Raw genomic sequence first — 26685 nt, 5'->3', positions numbered from 1 at the left:
GAGGTTTTATAATATTTGGAGCTATAGATTATATTCAGTGCAGGAACATGTTTCTCCAATTGAAGATACTGGTTTCAGCTAAATGTAAAAAAAAAGTCCTCATGCTGTGCTTTCAAGTTCAATTTAACTTTTCTAATATATATTCAAGACCATGATCTTTCCTCAACCAGGCACTGAGTGCCTCAACACAACCACCAAGAAATTCATGACAGCTACAAGAAGATATTGGAGGAAGATGATCTATCAGTCATCTGTATAGTATCTGTATATACATTCATTTTAACTGAATACTTTTATCAGTGATAAAACACAACTTGAATAGAATTATCCTTCCCTTAGACTTTACTTGCTGTTGAATTCAAATGCTATTATTGCGACAATTCGTCGACTGTGTTTCATGATCATCTTCACGGTTGGAATTTAAACTGAATCAGGACGGGAAATGAATTAAATGACAATGTTTAAATGTCATTATCAGATTCTGTAGTCAGGCCTGATAACTATATATGAATCTTCAATGCCTGAGCTCAGCTTTAATCCAAACCAACCCTGGAAATCCTGCTCTTGTCTGCTGCAAAGTAGCATAATCCGGGCATTGTCCCGGCCATTGTTTACCAGCATTAGCCTCTTGTTGAGGTGAGTTTGTAATGACTCCCGCTGATCGAGCCCCCCACCCCCTCACTCCACTCTCTCGGCCCTGACCTGGCTCTTCTCCCCTCTCTGGGCCAGATGGAGGGCCCCTTTCAGGCGAGAAGGGTTTCAAGAGCCAGGCTTCGGGACAGTTAATAGCACAGGCCCATTCAGACGAGTGTTGTTCAAGGTCTTGGGGCTGTTGCTTTCACACCACGCTCACAATGTGTTCACACGCCGGTGGCGGCGCTGAATAGCAGCACGCAGATGCACGGAGGTCTCATCAGCCGCCGTCAACACATGTCCTGCAGCTATTATGTGCCGCTGATGGGGCTACAAAATACCCAGACTGCCCCAGCTCATTATGATGGAGTTAAAGGAGCGTAGCAGCAGTTTTACACGTTTTTGGTATAGTTTTCTTCAAATCACATCACAGCATAAAAAAAGAGATGAAACAAAACAAAGCTTCACTCCTCCAGTGTGGGGCAGTAATTTGTTATTTTCTTCATAATAATGTGTTTTGATTCTTTTGCAGGTTATCTAGGGTTTCGATGACCTCTGACTCGTGAATGGTTCCATTTTTGTTTCAGTTATGAGCATTATCCCGAACAAATAAACTCGGCAAGTGATGATACTGAGTATATTTATATGAAAAATGAATATCTTGAATTTTATCTTAGTATGAAACCTGGTATATAAAACCGTGATACTCGTCTTTGTCTCTGCTTCCTGCCTTGTTTCATGATTCTTACCTAAAATGTGTGATCTGGTTGTCCAGCAGCGCCATCAGACGACTCCTGATGGCCTCAAACTGTTCCTTCTCCTCCGCGGTCACTGTCCCCATCCCATCAGGCCTGACGAGACAGAAAAATCAAGACACAGTCAGTTGACTTGACCAAATATCACCTGCTCAAGGCTTAAAGTAGTTTGGCTCTTCCGAATGTCCAAATGATGATGTGAATGTGATGTCATGAGACCATTAATAATCTAATAATTCCAGAAATCTGTCTGTCTGTGGTTCACATCTAATCAGCTTCAAACTTGGCATATTTATTGCTTAGGGCCCAAGGAAGTGCAGTGTCAAATTTGGGGTCATTTGATATGATCAATATCAATAAACTTTGAATAAACAGGCGACCAGTGCTCTGTAGCAGCGATGGCTGGGACTTCACATCAGTGTCGTCGATCACGACAACAGCAACAACAACTGGTTCTCGAGTTGGGCGATCTGCATACTGAGTCGAGCTTCACTGAACTTTGAATAAACAGGTGGACAGCCCTTTATGTAGCAGCAGGTCTTTACTTGCTGCAGCTCAAATACCGCAGGTCACTTTCCCAGTTTCACAAAGAAAGCTGCAACCAGCATTACCAAAGGCCAAGCAAACATCCCATTGTTAACATTGTTAGTAGCACTGCACTAGTTTTGTCTTGTCTTTGCTGTTCATTTTGTTTAACTGCAAACAATAAAACCAGCCCTTTATAGTACATCTTCTGAGCCACTGTGTTGAATTCATCCACAAAAAATGTAACTGCAAGTGAAACTGGAAAAGTATGTATTTATTATGTGTAGATTTGATAAATTTAGGATAAAATAGACTTCATACACAAGATCTAAGATTGTTTCAAATAATGGTCTGGTTCTCTCATCACTTCAGGTAAATTAAGGCTGTTTCCATTTGAGAATCTGAAATATCCAACAGTAACTTTGCAGACACTATCTTTGATGTGCTGTTCACATTTCAGACCTCTCTTCATCAATGCTTCATCACCGTAAATACTAAGAAACCTCTGTTAGCATGGAAGAGGGTTAAAAATGTGAAGACTTGGTAAACAGCCCAGACTGTTTTTCTTTTAATTTCTTCCTCGCTCTGAGTTTGACTGGCTTATTTTTTTTAACAAACTAACCGATCGAGCAGCCAAACTCTCCACACTGACCTCAAAGTCAACCAATCAAACAGAGAGCTGCTCAGGCTCCACTTTCTCCTCCACAACTCATCCCGCCAGCAGAAGGAGAGACCACAAAGAATAAACTGCTAGCTGAGGGCTTCATTAATGTTTGTAAAGCTTTCATTCCCTTCTTGCCTTCGTCTGAATAGGCACTCTGGCAAAAAAGGGGAAAAAATGCAATCAGGACCCAATGCGACCAGCCTTGACTTTCTGGGCTTTCTCTATGCAGCTGAAAGAGAAAAGCACCCTCTCCAAACGGCACTCGCAGTCGCCGGAGGGAAGAAGCGAGGAGGTTGTCTGTTAATGAGTTGTTCTTATAAAAGCCTTCGCTGGTTCAGCCCCTGACCGCTGCGCCTTGACTACCAACAACTCCGCCGAGCTCCTTGCAGCATATTGAATTGAAAATAAAAACGTGATGAGAAAGGACAAGCAGCAGGTGAGACAAGGATAGTGAACCATCGCTGCTTAACTTCCAGTGAATGACGATGACAAGAATAATAACTTTATTTAACCAGACGAGTGCCTCACTTACAATGAAAACACATATTACAGGAAATCACAACAGTGGCACATTGTAACATTTAACATAAATGAAACAAAAATAATGTGGACACTTAAAATACAGGAATAATACATGTTTATGTGGCAATTAAAATGTGCCTGTTAAGATTGATAATAATTATGATGATGATGGTAAAACATTATTAAAATCATACATCCATATAATAAAATAAAATTGATTAAATACAATTCAATTTGTTTCTTAATCGAATTAAGTTTTAACAACTTACAATTAATCACATAAACACAAATACAATTATACATCAAATTGAAAGAAAAAGACACAGGATCAAATAACAAAATTACATAAAATTTAACACAAAATAATTGTAAAAAGACATCAAAATATGAAAGATTATACATATAAAATATCCGTTTAATATATTATATATAAGCATATAAGTTGTGCAACATATAATTTCTGATAAATACACACTAATAAATAATGCATTTAAATTGCAGTTATGTAAATTACAAAAAGATACAATATAAAGTAAAAATAATATTAAGTATGGTTGATTTTTATAAGTAAAATAAATTAAATAAAACCTAACTAAAAACATTAATTACTCATCATACAAAATAAATGTGCTGCTGATGATGATGATGTGTCCAGGTCAACCTCCAGTGTTTAACTCTCCAGAGGGGCTGGTTTTTAGAGGGTGGAGGTTGCAGATGAGCTGTGATGTAGACGACAACAGGAAGTCGTCATGTATTGTGCGAGAACATCAGCGTGTCTCTTCAGCTCCACTCTGCTCCATTCAATCGGTAATGAGAGGCAGCTTTCCCTGCACAACAGCACTTGTTAGCACAACTTCTAAACCCTGTTGTTCCTCAAATCTGGCAATTCATCACGCACCCCCCTCCATTTCCCACAGCCCCTATTTAACAAGCACCGGCTAATCTCTAGAGAATGTAAAGCAGTCTTTCGGGGGGGTGTCCACTTGTAAAGGCTTTCATGTTGAAGAAGCCAAGGGCCCCGCTCTCTAGGCCCCCTCACAGACTAATGAAGACATTAGAACTGTCATCACAGTGTGGGGGATGGGTGGATGGGTGGATGGGTGGATGGGTGGATGTGGGTGGATGGTGGGTGGATGGATGGATGGATGGGTGGGTGGATGGGTGGGTGGATGGATGGATAGATGGATGGATGGATGGATGTCCTGAGGCTCCAAGCCCTCGTGGTTAAGGGCAGCTGTTCAGTAATCCAGGTTGTTCATCTTCCACGATCAATTGATTTATTTCCATGTGCAGCACAGTTCACAGCCAAGTGACAGAACATTAAACTGACTGATCACTTTTGCAGCTCATGTTACTTTAAGCATCAGTGTGAAAAGGCAACAAATGTTCTTTTTACTTTAAAAAAAAAAAAAAAGTATCATGTTTTTATCACCATCATAATTGCATTATCAAAAAATCATAGCCAAGGAAATAATAAATAGGGTTGAGAAAGGAATAATTACTAGTTATTTAAATTCAAGGACAAGTGATGTTAGTGATAGTTTGGGGGATAAGTTATGTTACCAGCACTGACAATGATCTCGTTTTGTTTGATTGTCAAAATATGTTATTCTGTTTACTGTCATATAGGACAAATAAAAGCAGCATATATTCATGTCAGAGGATAGAAACCAGATGATGATCAGAATTTTTGCTTGGAAAGGGACTCAAACGATTAATGAAAACATATGTGTTGATATTGAGCAACTTCACAGTTTGAGTCTCCATATTTAAATGATTGAAATGATAATACAAATGCAGAGTTCCCCACAGCATTAAGATGCCTTCTGGATGATTGCATCTTAATGCAAGTGCTGTTAGTCCAAAAAGTGGAAAACACAGGCACCTGTCATTTTAACCTGCAGTTTAAAAAAAATCATTTCATCTTAACGATTAATTGAAAATTATTTGAATGTAAATGTGAATCAGATGTAAAATGAAAACAGAACACTTTTTCTAAATAAAAAGTACATGAAAAACACACTTCCAACAAATGTTTTTTTGTTTCCTGCTGCATTTCTTTGAAGATTTTGAGCACAAAAGGAGAAAATTCTCCTTTTTTATGGGCAAAGGTAAATAACAACATGTTAATAAATTCAGTGTGTAAGAAGCTGAAATGTTTTTTTCGAAGAGCTTTTTGATGATATATTAATAACTCAGTTCTCCTGCAATGTAAGTCATACCTTCCACGTCCTCTGAATCAAATTATGACAGGAAACTAATGGGACAAGGAAGACGTTGGCAGAATGCCACACGTAAAGCGCTCTGAGCTCATAGAGACACAGTGAGCTGTTTGGTTTGGTAGCTCTCCGTACTGTGCCATTAAATCGAGTCAGATGTTTGTTCATGCTTGGACTCACACAGAGGAGTGGGGAGCGATGCGACAGCTTGTCGGGCTTCAGACACATTGTTGCCGCTAAATGAAGCGAGCACGTTGGAGGCACGGCTGCTGTCAGCACAGCTCCAGGGTGGAGGCAGGGGGGCGAGGAGGAGGAGGGGTCTGTAGGCTCAGGTTAGGGTGTTTACACTCGATGTGGCTCAAGTGTAAACGGTGAGCACCATATCAGCCCGCGGCTGTTTGGTTCTGATGTCAGTTGACGAGAGTCGTTATGAGCGGTGCTCGCGGAGCGGTGTGGCAGGGTACCGGGTATGGACGCCACTTCACCTTAAGAGGTGTGGAGAGGAGATGAGTCTAAGTGGCAGGTGATCATGTGTGCCACCTCCGTCTTCCCCCATCACCTCTCTGGAGATGGAGTTCTGTTGTGTGAATGGTTGGGGGAGGTAAAAGCTTCTGTCACATCCCATGTTGGTCGGGCGTGGACGGCCCAGAGAGGAGAAGATCTGACATGACAGGTGAGAGGGAGACGAGCACCCATCCCTCCCAGCTCTGCTAATGCTCCTTTAACCCCGATCTCAGTTCACACACACCCTTCTCATCAACACTCACAGAGAAAAACAAGACAAAGTCCAGTTCCTTCACCTGCATAGGTTTGTTTGTTCCATCAAATCCAGCAGCAGCAAATACTTAATTGTCCAATTCAAAACTTCATCTCAGTGTCTCATGTCCAAATGCTGTTTAATACACTTTTGTAATATTAGTGTCACGTCAGCTGCTGTTACTAAAGGAGACGTAACCTGTATTTCCACACAGCTCTTACAGATAAAGTGAAACAAGAGGAATAAGAACAGTGTGTAGTCATTTTTGACCATCTAGATAAACCACGTCTCCACAATCAAACTCAGCTTCAAGTCACCGCATCCAGAAGTGTCACGGTCCAGCTCTGTTGCTGCGGCTCGAAACAATCTACTGCAGCTCCAGTGTCATGGTGAGAAGATGACCAGTAAAGAGCAGACAGAGAGTATATAGAATCTATGAAGAATCACACTGACTAGAAATAACACATAATAGAAATAAGAAATGCTAATGCCAATAGCATCAAAATAAAATATTTCATCGCACACATTTTTTTTTTATTGTACTGTGATGTGTTTAACTTGTAAAGAGGCTGCAGAAAAAATGCTGCCACATTAGGGGGGAAAGGTTGAATATAAAGTGTTGATTCAACATATAGAGTGAATGTTGTTATGTCAGACCACAAAGGGTTAAACATCTCTGCAACAAACCTTGATGAGCTGACCTCCGCATGTGGGAGGCTTTCACATATCAGAGAAATATTTACATCTCCACGAAGGTCTGACATTTTTCCTTCTTCTAGAACTGAGAGTTTTCTTAAAAGCACAGTCTGATACACTCTGAATATTTCGCCTTTAAGTATAAGTCAAGTTTTCTCCTATTCATCAGTCTCTCTTTGTCCTCTTTGCCTCCCGCTGTAGTTTCATCTCGGCGAGCAGCCCTCCAGGGAAAACTCGAGTTCTGTAATTAAGTTTGCATTTTTTTCTCCACCTCCAAATCTGCCAGCCATCCAAAACCCTCTTTTTTCCATCCACACCCACTCAGGCAGCTCCAGGACCCCTGAATGGGCATCAATTATTCAAATTAGAGTTCCAACTGACAAAAAGCCAATTCCAGCTATCCCTCCCAATTTATATCTGGCGATTAGCTGGAGAAGCTAATCATTAAGCTTTCTAATTGACTGAATGAGTCGACAAAGAGAGAAAGCACAGATATCAGTAATTACCAGCCGAGGAGTCAAGCAGGGGCTTCTGGGAGTGAAGTGGAGAACTGAACTGCTGGAGCGGCGCTGATGCCAACAAGTGGCTAAAAGACACTTGTGTTGCTCATATCTGGGGAGTTTACTGCTGACGAACGGGGGCCTGGATGTTACCAAAGCTGAGCTGCCCTTAAAGATACTGTCCTCCCAAGAAAAATGAGAGCATCAGTTGTTTGATCAGGGTAAAAACAAAGAGAGTTGTTTGTGTTCATAGGAATAAATCCTCAATCAGCAGCAGGAAGTATGACTCTGTTCTGCCGGGTGCAAAAGGAGAAAGAGTGCAACTATTTTTTAAGAGGACAGGGTACATGTTTACCATGAAACATAATTTTATTGAAGTATGAGTCTGCAGTCGACTGAAATGAGGATTTGAAAAGCATTCTGCAAGTATACACAGCCATACATGGAGGCTGCACACTAGTGTGTGGAAGTCCGGATATTTGGAGTCAGCCAGTGTTTGTGTATGTTTGTGTGATGGCATTGTTTTTGTTGACCTTCTTGGCCTGAATGCATAGACAAAGACAGATGTTCTACAAAGTCTTCTTCTTCTTCATCTTATTATTATCATTATTATTAAATCTACTGTATATTTAAATAGGGAGGGATTTTTGCCTCCCTATTTAAAATGTTTTCCTCGATAGCTCAGGAGTGAGTACAGCGAGTAACAGGGATGAGATCCCACACTGGCCACAGAAAACGAACAAACCAAAAACAACCGTGTTTGTTTGTACTCTAGGCCAATCCATGTTACTGGCAGGGTCATAAATCTGGGTCCCAGCAGTGATTGATGGGAACTTCAATAATTATCATGGTCTCTCGTGTGATTTTTAAAGCTAATTTTAAAAGGAGAGTGATGGCAGAAGTACCTGTTTCCGTGCACGTGGGAGACGCAGAAGGCGTAGCTGTAATGCAGCAGCGTGGGGTCGACCAATGCGTTGTTCTCTGAATAATCCATCAGACCCTTCAGGTAGCTCAGGTGGCGGTGGCAGCCTCGGACGCCGTACCGTGCACAGTACTCATCCAGGACGAACACCTGACCAGGACTGAACCAACCCTGAAGACGGAAAAAGAAAAAAAAAACTTTTTTTCAGGCCACAATATCAGTACCAGGCAGAAACAAAACATAAAAGCTTTAGTTGTTGGTTTAGCGCACGGATAAAACTTATAGAGAGAAGTCTATATCTGATGATGCAATTTCATTAGGCCCCCAGATGCTCACAGTTATATTTTTACATGTACAATCAGATTTTCCTCCCAGTCTTTTATTATTTTAGAGTTATCAAACATTGTGTAGCTCATGTTGTGTCAACAGAGCATTCAATTTTGGATTTTGTTTCACATCACAAATTTGAACTTTACTGAATACCTCAGGCTCTGATTTTCTGAAGCATCCCTGACACCTAAATTCTCCAGCAAACAATCTCAAGGGTCATGAGTCTATTCGACATACACATCAGAATGATTCGACCTCGCAGTTTAAAAAGATGAAACTCACTCTCCACGCCAGAGGTGTACCTCAGATCTTAACACAACAAAAGTCATGCGTTTGAAGACTTAATCGCAGTAGTGTGGACGTAGACTTTTTGTGAAGGTGACAACAATTACTTATTTTGCAACAAACATGAATAGGAAACAGAAAATCCGACCAAAATTGCTCAGAAAAAAAATCTCCGGGACGTTTGGTGGAGCATCACTAAGTCTATGGTTGTCATTCACTAACCCCTGCTCACTATATAGGGACTGTATAGTGAGCCCATTGGCAAAAGAAAAAAAACAACAACTTTCAGACACTACTCTGACATTTTCTCTGCGCTGGTAATTACGTAACTGTCACAGGATTGCAGACGTCAACCGAAGGAAAATCCCACAAACAATATTTATTTTACACTTAGTATACAAAATGTCACTATACAATAAGACGGCACTAGAAATTCACTATACTATATACTAAAGTGATTAGTGAGTGATTTCGGCCACAGCCTATACCTGACATTTTGACAGTAGCCATTTAATTAGAGTATGGGTAAATGGGACAAACACACAGCTATACTCTCTGATAGATGTGAACAGCAGTTTGTTATGAACTCCACTAACAGGCTGAACAACTGTCCAGAAAAATAACCAAAACGATTCCTTCACAACATCCTGTTGCCATGGGAGCCGTGCGCAGACAAAAACCAACACTGGTCACCTATTGGCTTTACAGACTCAATAAAAATCCTCAATACTTCTTTAACACAATTAAACAGAGAAGTGTAAAGGTTAACCCTCCAACTATTAATTCTTTACTACAGTAAAAAAAAACGAGAGAAGAAGCAGAGAGGTGTGGAACGACTGGAACACGCTGAGATGTTCATTAGTTCATTCATCCTGCACGTAATCACTAAATTAGGCAGGAAACTTACATCGCTAATTAAGATTCCTCACGGAAGGAATGTTAACAAATTAGCACCTCCACCGAGCTGACGCCACACACACACACACACACACACACACACACACACACACACACACACACACACACACACACACACACACACACACACACACACACACACACACACACACACACACACACACACACACACACACACACACACTTCCTCCAGTCCTAACAGTCATGGCTCTCTGCTCTGCAGCAAGTGACCCAGGAGAGAAGACGTGCTGCACAGAAACAGTTTCAGTTTACCTTCAGAGCATGTTTTTGTATCAGATGAGCGGCTGTATGAAAGACAGTCCCTATATTAAATGACTGGAGATAGTGCCATTGTAGTTAAGACCGGTTTTATTCATTTGTGGTTTTATGCTTTTCGGTTGATGAATAAGATGCAACTTTTGACAGACATCATAATGTGACAATTGAGAAAATGATTTTAATAGTCAACGGGATTAATGTGTCTTCAGAAAAACATCAGTTTAAAATCTAAAAGGTTTAATGATATTGCAGATCATTTAAGGACTTGATACTAGACAATATTATTTCCAGGATTTAATAAAGAAAGACTGGAGCTGACATGCTGCCTGTCGGGGTTAACTGGACCTGGCAGAGTCCTCCTCTGCAGGCCTTTTAGTGTCCCCCCCCCTACTCCTTCCTCCCAGTCTTCAGTTTGTTTGTCGTTTCGAGTCTTTCATAATTTTTTTTCTCCGTCTGTGAGCTTGAGCTATTAATATCACACCACACAGAGAGAAAGGGGCCTGCTGACGGGCGTGAAGCGACAAGATGTTCCTCTGTGACAAACAGATGGCGAACTCCAGTCTTGGCGCTGACCGTTCAATTAGCGGCTAACAAGCCGACTGCCTCGTTAGCTCTGTCTGCCGTGGCCGCACGTCTGTGTGTACACGCCTCCATTCGAGAAACGACACAACCTGGTAAAAGTGAGAGCGGGATGTGGTTTTTGGAGAGACGAACCCCTCAGCTCGCCACTCGCCACCTGACTGCAGACGGCTGACCCGGAGATGCTGAGAATTCTTCATGTTTTTTCTTGACGGTTCTCAGACTGGTTATTTTTGGCACTCAAAACTCATTTTTGGTCCAAAACAATTCTTGTGACCCTCACAGTCAGAGAGTTGCGAGTCTGCCATGTGAGTCCATTTAACACACACAGTGCTGTTCTATTTTCAGGCGAGGTAATTCTGAAGATAATGAAAATATAACGAGAAGAGTGGTTGTTTAGGCAGCTCAAAATTCAGTTCAGTCGCAGACATCAGAGCCTGCAGGTGGATGGGGGGGAAATATGTGGTTTACCTAAATTCAGATTATGAAGGTGGTGATACTTCACAGCATCTTAAATCACTTGCCACTTGAAATATAGGCCATTTGGAACATTTGGCATGATACTGATTTAAATTTTCTTTCTTTCTTTTTCATTCGTTTTTTGTCTTGTTTGTTTAAAACAAGGATTTTAAAAATCTATTGTCTTGTAATTTGGTTTAACAGCCTCTCGCTCTGAACATAAAAAAGAACGTTTGTATGTTTTTGAATAGTGTTTCTTGTTGAATTACTGCATCTTGTTGTTTGACACACTCTAAAATATTAAGAAAAAAAAACACATCACCTATACAGTGAAGTGTTTATAAAATGCCTTGTTTGAAAGTTATCGGGAATAGTGATCTAAAATAAAGTTGACCGTACGTTTTACCTTCTCTTCAATCATAAAAAAAACTTCTTAGGTGACATGTCCTTGTTTCAATCACGCCCCCTTCTCCCCACATATGATAAAATAAACTGTCAAAGTTAAAATAATGAACTTCATTTTCTAGGATTCTGCAGAGAGGAGCTAAGGATCCAAACACTGACCTTCTGATTAGAGGACAACCCACTCTACCTCCCAAGAGCCAACCCCCCCCAGATGGTTCAAAACCTCACTGCATTAATCACAAATAGATGGAAAACACTAATATAGGTAAATCTGTCAATTCCTTTGCCATTTGTTAGTTTTCTTTGAGGTCAGCAGTTCAATGCAATCTGCAGCCTCTCTCCTCTTCTTCTGCAGATTTCTCTAATTGGAGCCGGGCCCGAACAAGCGCACGCATACATCGGAGAAATTATATTTAGAGTGCATAATGGTAGGGCTCCACAGGAAGTTAATTTGACAGCAGGACAATCAGACTGGACTGACTGGAGGAGAGAACACCTGCGTCTTGGTCCTTAAAAAAGTAAAGGCGGAGATAAAGATGTTGAATGGCTTCGAGACTGGAGGTCGATGGCAAACCAAAGTGGGTAGGAGTTACGTCAGTTTAAAAGATGCTGGAGAGGTAAATATTGTGATGTTGAGTGCTCGTTCTCTACGATCCCATGACCCTGTTACGTCTGCTTCACCAGCCAGAGGTTTAGGGGAGGTGGGGGGTGGATCTTGGGACGATGACAGACTGCTATAGGGAACTCGTCATTTGTTAAGGGTGAAGATCAAGAAGGAGTTCTTTGTGCGTCTCAAAGGACATTTGTGTGTTTGTCTTTTATCTCCCTTTATTCAGGTCTACTGGTTGATCTGTTTTACAACTTTGTCTAAGATCTTTACTGGAGATCCAAATGTTTCTGAGGACACCACATGTCAGGCTGATTATGGGAAAACGTGAATAACATGATGGACAGACATATGGTGTAGGGTATTTACATGTGATGGATGCAGCTATAACATCATGGATTCTTGGGTCTGAATAGTTAGTGTTGGAAACCATGCTATATAGACGATATGAGACAATGACATAAATATAATAAATAAAGTTAAAGCAACACTAGGTAGTTTTTATATCTTAAAGTTTCAAAATCATTTTGATGGTATACAAGCTTATAATTGGGAAATACTACTAATATTATTATTACAGATAATAATAGTTAGTTGTAGTAATAATAATAAAAATAATAATAACAACTTTGTTATTGATTTCACCCAAGGACCAACGTGTTTGTTTAATTGATGAGTTCTTAGTTTTCTCATTGTATCGTGTTGTTGTAGTGATACTCTGGTTTTGTTAATTTAGTTAACAAAACCAAAATAGTTTTTAAGAAACTAATTGTAGCTGGACCTCAACACCAGCAGCTTCACTGTGAATTGACCCTTCAGTGGCCAGTGGGAACTACGTTGATCCAGTGAGGAGGACCCTGGGCCCCAGATCCAAACCCAAGTTCTGCCTAATTACTGTTGTTGTTGTTGGGTTCAACTCTGTGAATAAAATATGACCCCCGTCTATGACATGAATCCAAACCCGATCTCAACAGATGTCCCCCCACGTAGAGGCACTGGCCTTTTCTCAGAGTGCTCGTGAAAAGAGGCCCAGGTTGGAACACAAAGCCTGTGAGTTTTAACAAAAGGCTGAGGAGTGAGGAGCTGGAGGGGCAGGGTGAATGGCCCGGTCTAATTGCAGAGCTGGAAGGCGTCCTGGTGAGGCAGGTAGAGAAATGAAAGAAGCACAGATGTCACTCTGGTGAACATCTCCTCGTTCTGCTGCTTTTAAAAAGACCTGAACACAACACATGTCAGGATGAGCCGACTCCTCCAGATCTGCCTTAGACTTTTAGAGTCTTCATTCAGTTAGAGAAGGACACTCTCAGCTCCGAACAACGACGAGCACTTCAACTTCTTATGAATTTTGCTAATGAAAATATTTGGTGGATTGCGAGAACAATGTCTGTGCTTCCTGTGAAGCACAAGTGCTTTCACGTCTTTTAGCCCATTTATGAACCACCAGCTTACATAGTGATACACAAGGCATTCAGGATGTAGACTAGACTCTGCAAAATGAACTGCAATGATTGGCTGACCAGAAAACAGAAAATAAAGAGATGAGAAAAACTGAATATAGTTTAGAGTTTAAGGTTCATTCATTTCAGTCAAGAATATATTGTGATTTAGGAAAATATTGGGAGCAGAGTAAATTACCAATAAACCATATGGTATGGTTTATAAAGGTGGTTTCATAAACCATATGAAACCACCTAAAACAAACCACCCCAGTGGATGTTGTTTGACTACAAATACAAATTTACATCAGATAAGATGGAAAGTTGTCAATCAGCAGCAACTCCCATCTTTGCAGTTTCCTTAGAACGAGCTGTCCTGTCAGCATGAAATAGTCCCGTTGTTATCCATTTAATGGCTTTATTTCACCGTCCCCTGTAAAACCAGGAAGCTCAAAGTGAACCTGGCGGCCCTGAGCCATCTCCAGGATATTTATTTGTGATTTCATTTGGTCTCTTGCAGAGATTGTACTTGACTAAGACACATGTGGAGCTACGCATTTGTTATTAGAGCTGGACAAGAAACGAGCCAGAGAAAAGTTCCACTGGTTCTTCCAAATGCTCCAATGTGGATTTACTTGCACACCTCATATATTCAGATAAAAAACGAAAACCCTGATCGGATGTGAAAAGATTAAGAACTGGCATACAAACACACACTGAAACACACAAAAAACCCAATAGCTTCCTCTTGCAACCTAGTGAATCTCAGCAGGAGCCTTTTGGGGGCAGGTCTGAGCCACATTTCAGTTCTTGTCAAAACAAGAACTCCAACCCAATCTGAGGCCGGAAAACCAGAGTCATCGATCCACAGGATCCTAACAGGGACAACGCGATTCAAAGTAAAGTGAGAAATAATTAATATCAGTAGATATTTTTTAAAGATGGGTGGAATCATTTAGCTGTTTCCAGACTTTCAACAAATAATCTTTGAATGTGACATTATACCTGACAGTGTTTTATTTCCTTATTATCAGTACAGCTCAGAAACAACATGAGAAATAAAAATCTATGATGTCTTTTATTTGAAACATGATTCACACACTGTTCAATATATCCATGATTATAAGTGAACATTGGTCCAAATTGAGCTCAGCACACATGACACATCTCTCTGTGTTTTAGCAGCAGAAACAGTCCGACATGACTTAAAAGGCAAAAAAATACTCACTCAGTAATAAATCTTATTTACAGTTTAAACCTAAAGAAATATAGTCTTCTCTTTCTATTCTAGTTATGCGATCACATTGTTTATATATTATCTTGTTTTTTATCACTTTTAAGTGTAACCAAATTATATGTAATTATATCATAATTGACCTGCAGCTATCTGTATTTATATATATAGTTGCCTATAATGAACACATGTTCTTCATTGAACACGCTCTGATGACTGGATCACTGCAACTGTTTTTACTGAGCTTGGTAAATCCAGTTTTTCTCATCATGCACCTGAAACATGGACTAACACACAGAACAATCCAGAACTCAACTCTTGTTTATCCTAAGGATAATGTTTGTTTTTAATCTAACCTGTTTTACCTCCAGTTATTTAAGTTGATTCATTTGTTTTAATTGAATCGCTTTAAACTAAATTGTATGCACCGTATTTATTCCTAAAGCTTTTACATTTGCTCTTGCTATTTTGCAAACTTTACTGTTTCTTATTTGTCTTTTCTTGGCGTCTTGGAATGTTCTGTTTATTTTCTTTACTCGACTTCATTGTAAATAAGGTCTGTACCTCAATGTGTTCCCGAGTTACAATAAAGGTTGAATGAATGAACACGAACGTGCCCGTTGCAGGAAAGCCCAGATTTAACTGAGGAAGTTGATAACCAGCTTCATAGAACAGGTTATCAGGATGGCCTAATTTCACCCCCCTTTACCAATGTAGGTTTTACCCCTCCCACCCACCCCACCTCCACTGACCCAGCCCAGCAGTTGTCCATGAGGGTCATGTTCCTATTTGTAAAGTATTGATTAGGGCGTTTATCCCCTCAATCAGTGTGAGAGAGCCCCCCAGGCTTAAACACAGACAGAGGGACAGAGGAGAGAGAGAGAGAGAGAGAGAGAGAGAGAGAGAGAGAGAGAGAGAGAGAGAGAGCTTGCTGTGTCCCTCTCTGCTAGGAGTGACTTTCTTCAATACTGGAACTGCCAATTTTCTCAATATGATGTTTCTTCAGGTTAAAGACTGACAGTTCTCACCCTGATCACCTTATTCCGAAGGCTGCAAGTTTGAATTAAAACAGTAACCTGAACTTAAAGGGCAACTATAATGCTTTTTCTTATTTTCAGAGGTAAATATTATATTACAATGTTGGTTTGTCAGACTTGAGGTTAGACTGCCTTGGACTTCCATATTTGGACCACGTCCACCTAGCAGAAGGACACTCAGTCTCAGTCTGCAACTGCTCTGCTCAGGGGTACACAATCCTAATCTAAACATTTTACAATTATTTTCTCTTCTGTCAGTTTAACGATTAAAACATGCATTGGATTATTTCCCTGAATCTTTGGTGACGTCTTCAAAGTACTTGTTTCATCTGACCAACACATAGAAATTCACTGTTCTAAAAATATATTCTATTACATTTTTCAATCAACTAATCAACCAGTCCCTATTTGACTGCCATTTGGTAAAGTTTTCCACTTCCTCTCTAGAAGCTGCTTCCTGTTACTCAAGAATAGTTTTTTTAACTTTACATTTCAAGGTTCTTCTGTGAAAGACAAGAGAATCAGGCTGAACAAAATGCAAAATAAACATTGTGATTATTTAACTGTTTTCATATGAGATATGATTTTAGTGAGAATTCTCTTTTTTTAAATAAAAGTTTCACAGAAGAAAAAGTAAAAATGATGATGATGATGGTCTGAACCAAACAATCAACTTTAACATTAATCTGATCTCCATCAATCATCAGCTGATTCCTGGGCGGTGCAGTGAAGAAGATGTGTTTGTGTTAACGTACCAGGCATGAGAAGGAGTCGTTCATGCGGTGCTGCAGAGTGTGTTTCTGTAAAATGCTGAACAGGGCGGCGTGGTCAAGGCGACACGGAGCTGCAGAGATCAACTCCTCCACTCCCTGGCGCTGAGACGGATCCAGACCTGAGCAAGAAACACAGAGGGAGGGAAAAGATTTAGAGCTGCTCAGCCCTGAATCTCTGGGCGATCAGTTACGGATAATTCTGACTTTCAGTGCAAATGTTTCTGAAATGATCCGTTTCAAACAGCAGTGTGAGTAAAACCAAACAAAGGTTAGGGTGAAGATCAAGGTTGTGCTTAAGCCAGACATGTGCCTGAGGACAAGATAACGTGTTAGGACGGAAACATGATGGCATTAAACAACTACCCTGGAAAATCATCCAACATGTGAGCAGTGTGATCATTATGGAGACCAGGCAATTTAACCATGAAAAGGTGATTTCTACAGAATTAATTTTTGCCTTTCAATGAAGTTTTAAAATTCTGATCACTGTTATAGCGCCATCGTCAGGAAAATGGTTCCCAAAGTTCACTCAGCATCGTGATCAGACTCCATGAAGCTCTGTTGATGTGAAAGAAGCTTTCCTATCAAAGCAAATAGAACAAGGCAAAAACATTTTCTGAAAAGTCAGATTCAGAAAAACTGGAAAAATCTCATAATTATTAATTCACTAAATTGTGATGGATCTCTATTTTATAACCTCCAACAAGGAGGTTTTGTCCATTTGTTTGTTTGTTTGTCAGCAGGATCCCACAAAAGCTACTGGATAGATTTCAACCAAACACAAGGATTTAAAATCACTTTCTTTCAAGTTGTGACTTTTTTACAAATTTCTCAGAATAATTCATTGATCCTGATTTTTTTTTTTAAACAGACAAATTAAGAAAACTAATATCTATAGGTGTGTGTGCTTGGTGCAGCTTCTATCTTGTAGTTTTAAATCTGGTTTCATAAAACGACTGTCGAGTCTGGGCGGTTCTACTGAGTGACATTCTAGTTTGCTTTATAGCTGTATAAGGGTTAGGGTTTATATTAAAAAAAATGATCTAGTATGTTAACAACTCCTTTCCTTAGGTCTGTAGGGAAATTATGAAAATTAAATATTTTGTCAAGAGGGTTTAGGGTTTTGGAACAGCTGGGTGACATTCACCACAGATTACATTAGATTACATGTCATTTAGCTGAGGCTTTTATCCAAAGCGACTTACAATTAGTGCATTCAACATCTATGAGGGGGCCATTCAGGGTTCAACATCTTGCCCAAGGACACTCCGGCATGGGCTGGGATTTGAGCTGCCAACCTTCTGGTTGGAGGACGACCACTCGCAGATAAAGTCTCATATTTTTGAATAATTTAAGTTTTCCAAACCAAACAGAAGAGTTTCGTATCGATGTCATCACCAGCAGTTTTGTTATATTTTCAATACAGAGAAGATTTGAAGCAAGCATTGGTAATCTTGGAAAAGCAAGAGCAGGCAACGCTTTGAAAAAATGCAACCGATCATCACACCCCCGCCCATCGACCCACTCGTCAAAGTTATGCTCCAATAACACATAAACGTGCACTGACCCACAACTGCTAGAAGCCGACCAGGGGAAAGAGCCCTGGGAGGAGGTCAGCTTGTTGACATCGATTGCATCAAGTCTGAATCGTGTAAGAAAAACACCTAACCTCATCCTGATGAACCTAGATAATACACATGGTTATTATTAGGCCTGGGCGATATGACTTCAATCCAGTTGTGTGTAGCAGGTGAACTGCATGCGCACTAAATGTTGAACTCTTTTTCAGTGTGTTTAAATATGTGTCTCAATAACTTCTTTGAGCTAATCAAAGAAACACAAAATAAACCCTCAAATCCTGTACCTGTTCTACACGGCACAAGGTACCCGGGACGCCATTGCAAAATGGACCTAGAGGAAAGGCATTGGGGAAAGTATTAACCAAATTAACCGACATGAGTAAGATTAAGTCGGTTAGAGATTATAAATGTCGGTTTTGATACATTCTCGGTTAATTTCCCAGCCCTAACAAATTAAATGATTAGAGTCCTGCGAGGGCCACATCCGCTTTTTCCCCCAGACAACTTTATTTATTGATGGCTATTGAGACATGAAGAGGATTTTAACAAATAAGAGAAATAGTGTTTCAGAAACAACTTACCAACCCTACCTTTAAAAGTTTTTGATTATTGCAGTTATGAACTTCTTTAGAGCTCCTTTAATACCTATATTATTATATCGCTATATTTTGATATAAGCCTGATGGCTGCTGCAGGTATGTTGGATTTTTAACGTTTAAAAAAAATATATGACCTTTAGAATAATAGCAACAAGAGAATGTGTTTGAGGAGGAAAGAGAGAGTTAAATTTGTGAGCTGGTTTTGCTAGAAAGAAGCAATAGGAAAAGAAGGAAGAAAGAACGAGAAAAGAGGAGAATCATCCACCTCAATGTTATAACATCACATGAAAAAACATAGGATGACATGACTGCACAGATTTCTTCAGTTAGCTAAACCCCTGAAGAAGTGATATATAAATGATCATTCATGCATCAATTTTAGCTCAGCAGTGAACTGAAGTGTAAACACACACACAGCACTGCATTGGCAGTGCTGCGGTTAATAGTTCCCACCTCGGTTGGCTACAGATCCTCTGTGAAGCTGTCATTACTCTCGCATGACACCAACACTCGCCAACATGGACGACGTGAGGAAAACACTGGAAGAGACTCACAGAGTCGTGCAGAAAAACAAACAACACACGACTGATTGACTGCAGCAGGAGATCAGGCTTCATGAGCACAGCGCACTCTGTCTTCATCAGGCCACATCACTCCCTCTGGTATTAAGGCTCCTACAACAACGTAAGACTTCAAATATTCTTCAACCAGAAACCAACAGAACTGCACGGATCATCACTGACCAGACTTAAACCTCTGCTAATAAATAAATACATTTGATTTTTATAGCCCATATTCACAAACACAATTTAACTGACTTCATGGTCTTCACCAACAAAACAACAATACATCTGATCAGCATACTGCTGGATGTGTTTTTGTCTGTTATAATTTACAGTAAGTATACAAAGCCAGGTCATATAGATATAGATACAAAGGAAGTGGAAAAAAGTAACCAAAAAAATCCTCTCCCCGCCCCCTGATATGGATCAGTACCAAGATCTAATGGGTTCTTCCCTGACCCATACCACATCTTTCCACCACATTTTGTGGTGATCCAGTCGTTCTTGCTTACAGACAAACCAACCAACAAACTAATAGGGTGAAAACATATCCTCCTATGCAGTGGTGAAAAAGCTGCAATGATTTCCTGAAGTAGTTGACCACTGTAATTCAGCAAATGACACTCAAACAGAGAAGGCAAAACATTTGTTGGGGACTATTTTCTGGGCAAATTACTCCACATTTGATGCTCTAGTGATTGTTTGGGGAAGCAGGATGGTTTGTATAAAATTGTGTCCAAATAATAAAAATTACGTGTGTTCATGGTGATGAAGGAACATGTCCCCCAGTGCAACATTATGGTTCATTGATATGTATTTAAAATTTCTTGGAAACAATGCATCTCTATGACTCAAAAGAATATGATACATCAGCATAAATATACAGAACAACGATTGTTACTCTGGGTAGTTTCATTAGATATATTAAACAATAAAGGAGGAAGAACATCACCAGACTTATACTTAACATGACCGCTGGTGTACAGTGAAGTCATTTCACACAGCACATTTTGAGCTCTTCTCACACATTGGGCCAAACAGCGCCTGCAGCAGCAGATGAAAACCAGGCTTCAGGGTCAGCGACAGAAGAATCAACAGACAACAGGAAAGATAAAAGCAGCAGAAGAGGTGCAGGGCGTCCCAGCCTGAGCAAGCCTGGGTTCATTTCCAGTCCTTTCAGGCGTCCTGTTAATGGCCCCGGCAAATGAAAAGCCTAACACTCTCCACTCGGCCATTATTGTAGGAGTACATTTCGGGATGGGAAGTTTCTGAGTGTGACACATGGCCCCACAAAAGACCACGGCTCCCTGAAGAATGCCGGCGCTGTTTTCCACGCCTGCGACGCCCGCGGCCTCGTGCCCGAGACGAGCATTAGTGATCGCTTTTTTATTAACGCTGCCATTTTGTTTTTGTGTGGATGCAGAGAAGCCTGCAAGGATTCTCAGACGTTTGTGTTTCGCCATCCCCCTCCTAACTCTTTTCTTTTGTCGCTTTTGTCCGAACAAGAAAAAAAGAAAAAAAAAGACAACAAATGTGAAATCTCCACAATCAACTTCCAATCAACGCTCCTCTCTTTTCCTTCTTTTCTTCTGACTCTCCCACTTTTCTGTGTCTGGCTGCCCTTCGGCTCTTGTGGCCTGCTTTCCCTCTGTCTAATTCCGATGTAGGTCATTTTACATTCGTTACCTCCAAAACACGGGATTGTCCTTAATGTAATTTAGAGAAAAGACAGGGAGCGAAGGAAGCGACTCTTAAGAAAACGAGACAAAGAGATATAGATTAGTGCTGATAATAAGAGGAGGGGGGGAGGAGGGGAGTATTGATTGTGGGACAGACGGTGGAGGGGTGATGTCGATCCGTGTCAAGTCCAACTTTCAGCTATTATCTCCTGGGTGTGTGTGTGTTAAAGGACAAGGGTGGGGGGGGTGGGTGTGTGAATAAGTGTGTGACAGAAAATATGGACGGATGTCAACGCTCCTGGCACAGATGGTGTGATTGTGTGTCAGACTGACTCCAGGTTTCTTCACTTTGTGTTTTGAGAAAAGTTTCTCATCAGTGTGATGTTGACATGCAGCATGCAACGTCTGCCAATACAATCAAACCTGGTTTATTTGAGACTAAGATTATTCCAACTAATATGTGTGCAGTTGCATGATGGAAGAAATTGTGGAATTAAAAACAGAGCTTTTTTTTTTACTCTACGACACTGAAGTATAAACTAAGTACGCTATTCTTTTATTTTTTTACATCTTGGTATCATATTTACAACATGTGAGGATGTGTGTGTGTGTGTGTGTGTGTGTGTGTGTGTGTGTGTGTGTGTGTGTGTGTGTGTGTGTGTGTGTGTGTGTGTGTGTGTGTGTGTGTGTGTGTGTGTGCGCGTGGCGTGTTGAGGTAGGAGGGTGATTTTCTGCACTCGATCTCCCATATCCATCTTGTCTGGGATCCATTGGTATCGTCACAGCAACAGTCACATCCATGTGACACACTACTGTGAGAGGTGGTGCTGGGCGCTGATGGCAGGTTATTGATGCAGACGAAGAGGAGGAGGAGGAGGAGGAGGGCAGAGCGCGTTTCAGTTTCAGGTGAACTGGCCAGAGAGATGTGACTTGATCTGCCCGTCAGAGCATGGCGGTGACGGGGCGAGCAGAGATGAAGATGTGGACAGACAAGCCCATCAGCCTCTGTCTGGCTGAGCGAGGCCTATTGCACCATAGAGCTCAAACGGAGAGAACCCGAGTGAAGTGGGTAAAAGTTTAAGAGAAGCACATGAACACATGCTCAGCTGTTATGCTGTGTTTGAGGGCGCCACTGAGTCCCCGGAAGGTTAAGACGAAAGGACAGTTCGGACGTTTCTCCTCAGGATCATCCTCGATGTCAAACTGACCACCTGCTTCTTCAAAAACACATCTGACAGGTGTAAACATCTTCAGGAGTGAGTCTCAGCCCCCCAACAGGCCCATCTGTTCATACTGAAGATGGAATTCACTGTCTGTTTGATAAAAGTGAATTTCAGGTCGAGGGTCACAACCAAAACTCCACACAGCCTTTGATGATTTCCACTTGTGTGAACTTTCTGGGTCGTTTGAATGCTGGTCCACTTGAATCGTGTGGATGTGAGCTGCTGGCTGCAGTGAACAGGCAGGAGGGTGACAGGAAGTGATATCTGCTGCTGATTCTTTAGCAAACTCACACTTGTCTGTTTGTCCTTTTCTTTTCTTTTGCTAGAACATCAGGAAAAGGTTTTTTTTTTTTCATTTCAATAATCTCCATTTTTACCTCCATCGATGTATGTGTCCAGTTTCATAGTTAATAATTCCTGGGCCTTTTTTTTTTATCCGGCATATCAAAGGACTTATATCTGAATTTGTAAACTTTAGTGCAGCTTGATTGAAAGTAAGGAGACTGTTGGCAGAGGTATGTGCTCTACTAAGTGCCATCAAATTCATCCTTTGTTACTTTTCATGGTTTTCCTTCTAACCAAGCTTCTGTAATGTAATCTAACCATTTCATTAGGAAAATAGAGTCAGAGAAAATTGAATAGGAATCTTTTGTTGGATGTGATCCCTCTGTTGGTGTCTACATTCCCATGATCACAGCAGGAACTGCTTTGAAACTGTTAGTTTTCATTTGTGGTTAAAGATTTTAGGGTGTCGTGGCATCTGGTGGTCTAATTATGGTTAAGGTGCACAACTGCAACATCCATGGTTTGATTCCTGCCTGGGGACTACCCATGTTTTTGTTGTTTTCTCAGAGAATAATTCATGATATTGATGAAAACAATCAAACATGTTTAGAGGACTGATAATTATGTGTGAGCAATAGTGTTAGCAATAGATCTGGATCTAGTGAATTTAAATGTGGCTTCATAAGGGGACTGTTAGTGGAGGTATGCACTGAGTGATGCTTCAAAAACAACAAACAAAATCAAACAAATGCGGGTAAACTCTGTAGCCAATTCTCCGGATTTTACCAAGAGACCATGTCTGGAAACGGCAAATGACTGACAAAGGAGCGCCACTGAGGCATTTTCGTTATCAACCACGATGGCTGCAACAGATGTGGCAAAGTTACAATGAATACATTCTTGTGGTGAGAGGAACTTTGTCTTCACGGTTAGTTTTTATCTATTACATAAAATCATTTCCAAACATGTCTTTTTCGCACTATGGATGTTAAAGAAATTCCCAGTGAAAACAATGCAGGATATCCGAAAAAGAAGAAGAGCAGATCCCTAAAAACAGAGGCTGCGAATTTACAGATCAGGATCCATTCAGCATGGTGACAACAATAACCATCTGCAGCTGCCAAGTGTGTGTGAGATTTCCACGTGTAAACAGCTTCATTATTTGCTCTCACACGCCGGTCAATAAAATCTGCAGCCGCCCGCTCGCTCTTTATGCTCCGAGACCTATCCAGAGACAAAGCTGAAAACAGTCCTCAACCTCTGTCGAACAAAGGAGATGTTGTGCCTCTGCTCTCATTGTCTCACCTGTTCGCTCCCAGATGTCGACACTAACACAGAAGAACAAAGTATGATTTTATTCATGTTAAATAACCCATTTTTGTTTGTGTGTGTGTGTGAGCGTTTCTGTGTGTATGTGCATGCCTGTACAAATCTAGCCATTAATGTCTAACCTCTGCCTTTCATTTTTATGAGCAGAGACAAAGATACAGGTTCATCAACAGAATGATTATTAAAGCGAGAACAATTTTCTGTCAAATCTTTGAAACGCACACAAACACACGTGCACATTCACACACAGAGCGGCACTTAGCATCCAGTTAAGAGCTATTTCAGGGACACCATCCATTGCCACCTGCAAATAGTGTGTCAGCACCTCTTGCCATTAACTCTTCAATATCTTCCATTAAATGCTAATGAGAGGCGGGAAGAACGCGCCGCCGCCACACCAAATTACACAAATGCTGTAACAATCAGCCCTAACTATGAAGCGATTCATGTCACAATGCTCGGCCAGAGGAGGCGGCTGATGAAACCCTGACGCTCACACAAATGATAATTGATACGAACGAATGGTGTACAAAAAGAAACAAGATGTGTGTTTACTTGTTTGTGTGTAAGACAAAATATCACATAAGTCTGGCAGAAAGCAAAGACAAATGAAAAAGGGATAGGAACCAGTGAAATAGAGGAAAAAAAAGACCAGAAAAGCAAGAATTATGGGGGGAAAGAAAAGAACGTGTAAAGTTTTTGACCACTATAAGCAATGTTTTTACTCGTGATTCCCAGGACTGTTTGTTGCTGATCAACCTAAAATGTTTCGAGAAGGGCAGCAAGGACAACAACTACCAGTAAATAAATATGGATTTAAACTATGAAGTGTTAGGGTTTTAATTATTAAATGGAAATATTATTTTAAAAATGTGCATGTTTTTACGAGGGAGAAAATACATTCAGCCTGTTTGGCCGACCTTGAGGGAACACGCAAAGAGTGTTTTGCGGAATTAAGTTTGCGGAAATAGGAGGAAAGAGAATGGGACTCAAAATGTGGAGAATGGACAAAAAGACCGAACAGGACAAATAAAGACAGAGGGAATTAATTGGAAAATGACGCTGTAGAAGAAAATGTAACTGAAAGGAAAAAGAATGGACAGAAGCCGTGAATAATAAAAATAGAAAGTTGGACTGGGGAGAGGTATGAAGAATGATTAAAGAAAGCCACAGGCGACAGAAAAAAAAGAACAATTTAATGAATGAGGAAGCAGGACTGAATAGAAAGAGAAAATAAATGCAGGAAAAAAGGAAGAATGACTAACAGGAAAAAAGTTTATTATTATTTTGTCTTCATCTGTCTAGCATTCTGCGGACAAATCCAAAACCTCCAATAAGTTCAGTCTGAGATCCCGCTGTCAGTCTGTCTCTTAGTCTGTCTGGAGTGAAGGACAGTTCAACTTTCATCAAGTCCGGATTATTGTAAAAATCGAAAAAATGAACAAAATAGGAAAGACATGAAGGAATAAGGGAGTGTTTGGAAGAAGAGAATGATGTGATGAAAAGTGCAAATGGATTAGAGAAGAAGGTAAAGAATTAATGGAAAGAACAGGGGACAATGAAAGACGTTCAGTAAGAAAGAAGTAGAGCACAATTATTGGCAAAAGTGATGACAAGAAAGCGTTTAAAATAAAGATCAAATCCATTAAATTTGAGACATTTTTGGAAAATTCTGCATGTATCAAGTCTGAATCGACAAATTCAAGTTGTAAACTGAAGTACACGAGTGGCCATGACTGCAGAGACACCTCACTTGCCTACTTGTGTATAAGACTGTGATGAATGGAAAGGAAGGATTTCACCATTTAAGTGCTTTTTCGAAGAAATCTGTCCAGCAGATCCTGCAGAGCAAGTTACAAAATACAAAAAAGAGATATTAAATGCCTTTGTTTAAAATACCATTGGAATAAAGGTTATAATCTACAAAACTTAAATAAGACAAACATACTCTGGGGAAAATTAAAAGCCACAAGCCTCTGCTTCATGAAATCTTTGTACTCATACAAAAACCCTGATGACAAGCTGACGTCAAGCTGTGTACAAGCTGCCAACGAGCTAAGGACAGGCTAACGTCATACTGTCGGAAAGCTGATGATAGGCTAACGTCATAGTGACGTAAAGCTGACGACAGGCTAACGTCATGCTGACGGAAAGCTGACGACAGGCCAATGTCATAGTGACGTAAAGCTGACGACAGGCTAACGTCATACTGACGGAAAGCTGACGACAGGCTAATGTCATACTGACGGAAAGCTGACGACAGGCTAACGTCTTTTTGACGGAAAGCTGACGACAGGCTAACGTCTTACTGACGGAAAGCTGCATATATTTTTTGTGGGCAAAATGTAACATTTACAGGATGAGAGCCTGATTACCACACTGATAAACAGAACAACCTCACACACAACGTTTTAAACACCTCAAAATTTTACAGCGGCTGGGGCTGTCGCAGGCAGGGCTTCATCCCGCCTTCGTCCCCCCAAATGCAGAGGTTTTTTCAACCCCAAAAAACACCTCTACTATCTACACCTTTATGAAAAGCACCATCAGACTTAATTACCTTCACTTTTATTGCACAGTCGTAGCTTAGGATATTTGACAAACAAAGCTAGTGAGTATCAGAACCTACTGATGGGAGAGGCTGGCTTCTGAATTCCTCCTCTGCAGTTTGTGGTTTTGTTCTGCAGCGGTGGGACTGGTTTGTAGGACTGTCCGGTGGCCCGGTACATGGCCTGGACCCACAGCACCCGGTCCGGCTCATCGTCACAGGCAAACATCACCAGGTCGCCCTCCTTCACTGCATTAAAAAACACCCGACCACCCTGCAGACCTGACGGGAGAAGAGGAGGAGGAAATAAGTAAAAGTTTTCTCTCTCCACAGTCGCCAAAGTG

The 26685-nt window shown here is 40.7% G+C and overlaps 1 protein-coding gene across 2 annotated transcripts in view; it reads right to left on the bottom strand.

Annotated features, from left to right (window-relative positions):
* cadps2 (Ca++-dependent secretion activator 2) overlaps positions 1-26685 on the bottom strand; it is a 226908-nt gene that overhangs the window by 53791 nt on the left and 146432 nt on the right. For both annotated transcript variants that reach the window (XM_035157552.2, XM_035157556.2), the window contains exons 11-14: positions 26423-26623; positions 16518-16654; positions 8177-8364; positions 1383-1484 (exon numbers count right to left, since the gene is read on the bottom strand). In XM_035157552.2, the coding sequence (XP_035013443.1) occupies positions 1383-1484; positions 8177-8364; positions 16518-16654; positions 26423-26623 (628 nt within the window). The remainder of the gene's footprint in view (positions 1-1382; positions 1485-8176; positions 8365-16517; positions 16655-26422; positions 26624-26685) is intronic.

The sequence above is a fragment of the Hippoglossus stenolepis genome, chromosome 5 (genome assembly GCF_022539355.2).
Source record: "Hippoglossus stenolepis isolate QCI-W04-F060 chromosome 5, HSTE1.2, whole genome shotgun sequence".
NCBI classification, from domain to species: Eukaryota; Metazoa; Chordata; class Actinopteri; order Pleuronectiformes; family Pleuronectidae; genus Hippoglossus; species Hippoglossus stenolepis.
Note: the sequence above shows the minus strand (reverse complement) of the source record. Positions and strands in the feature narration are given on the sequence as shown.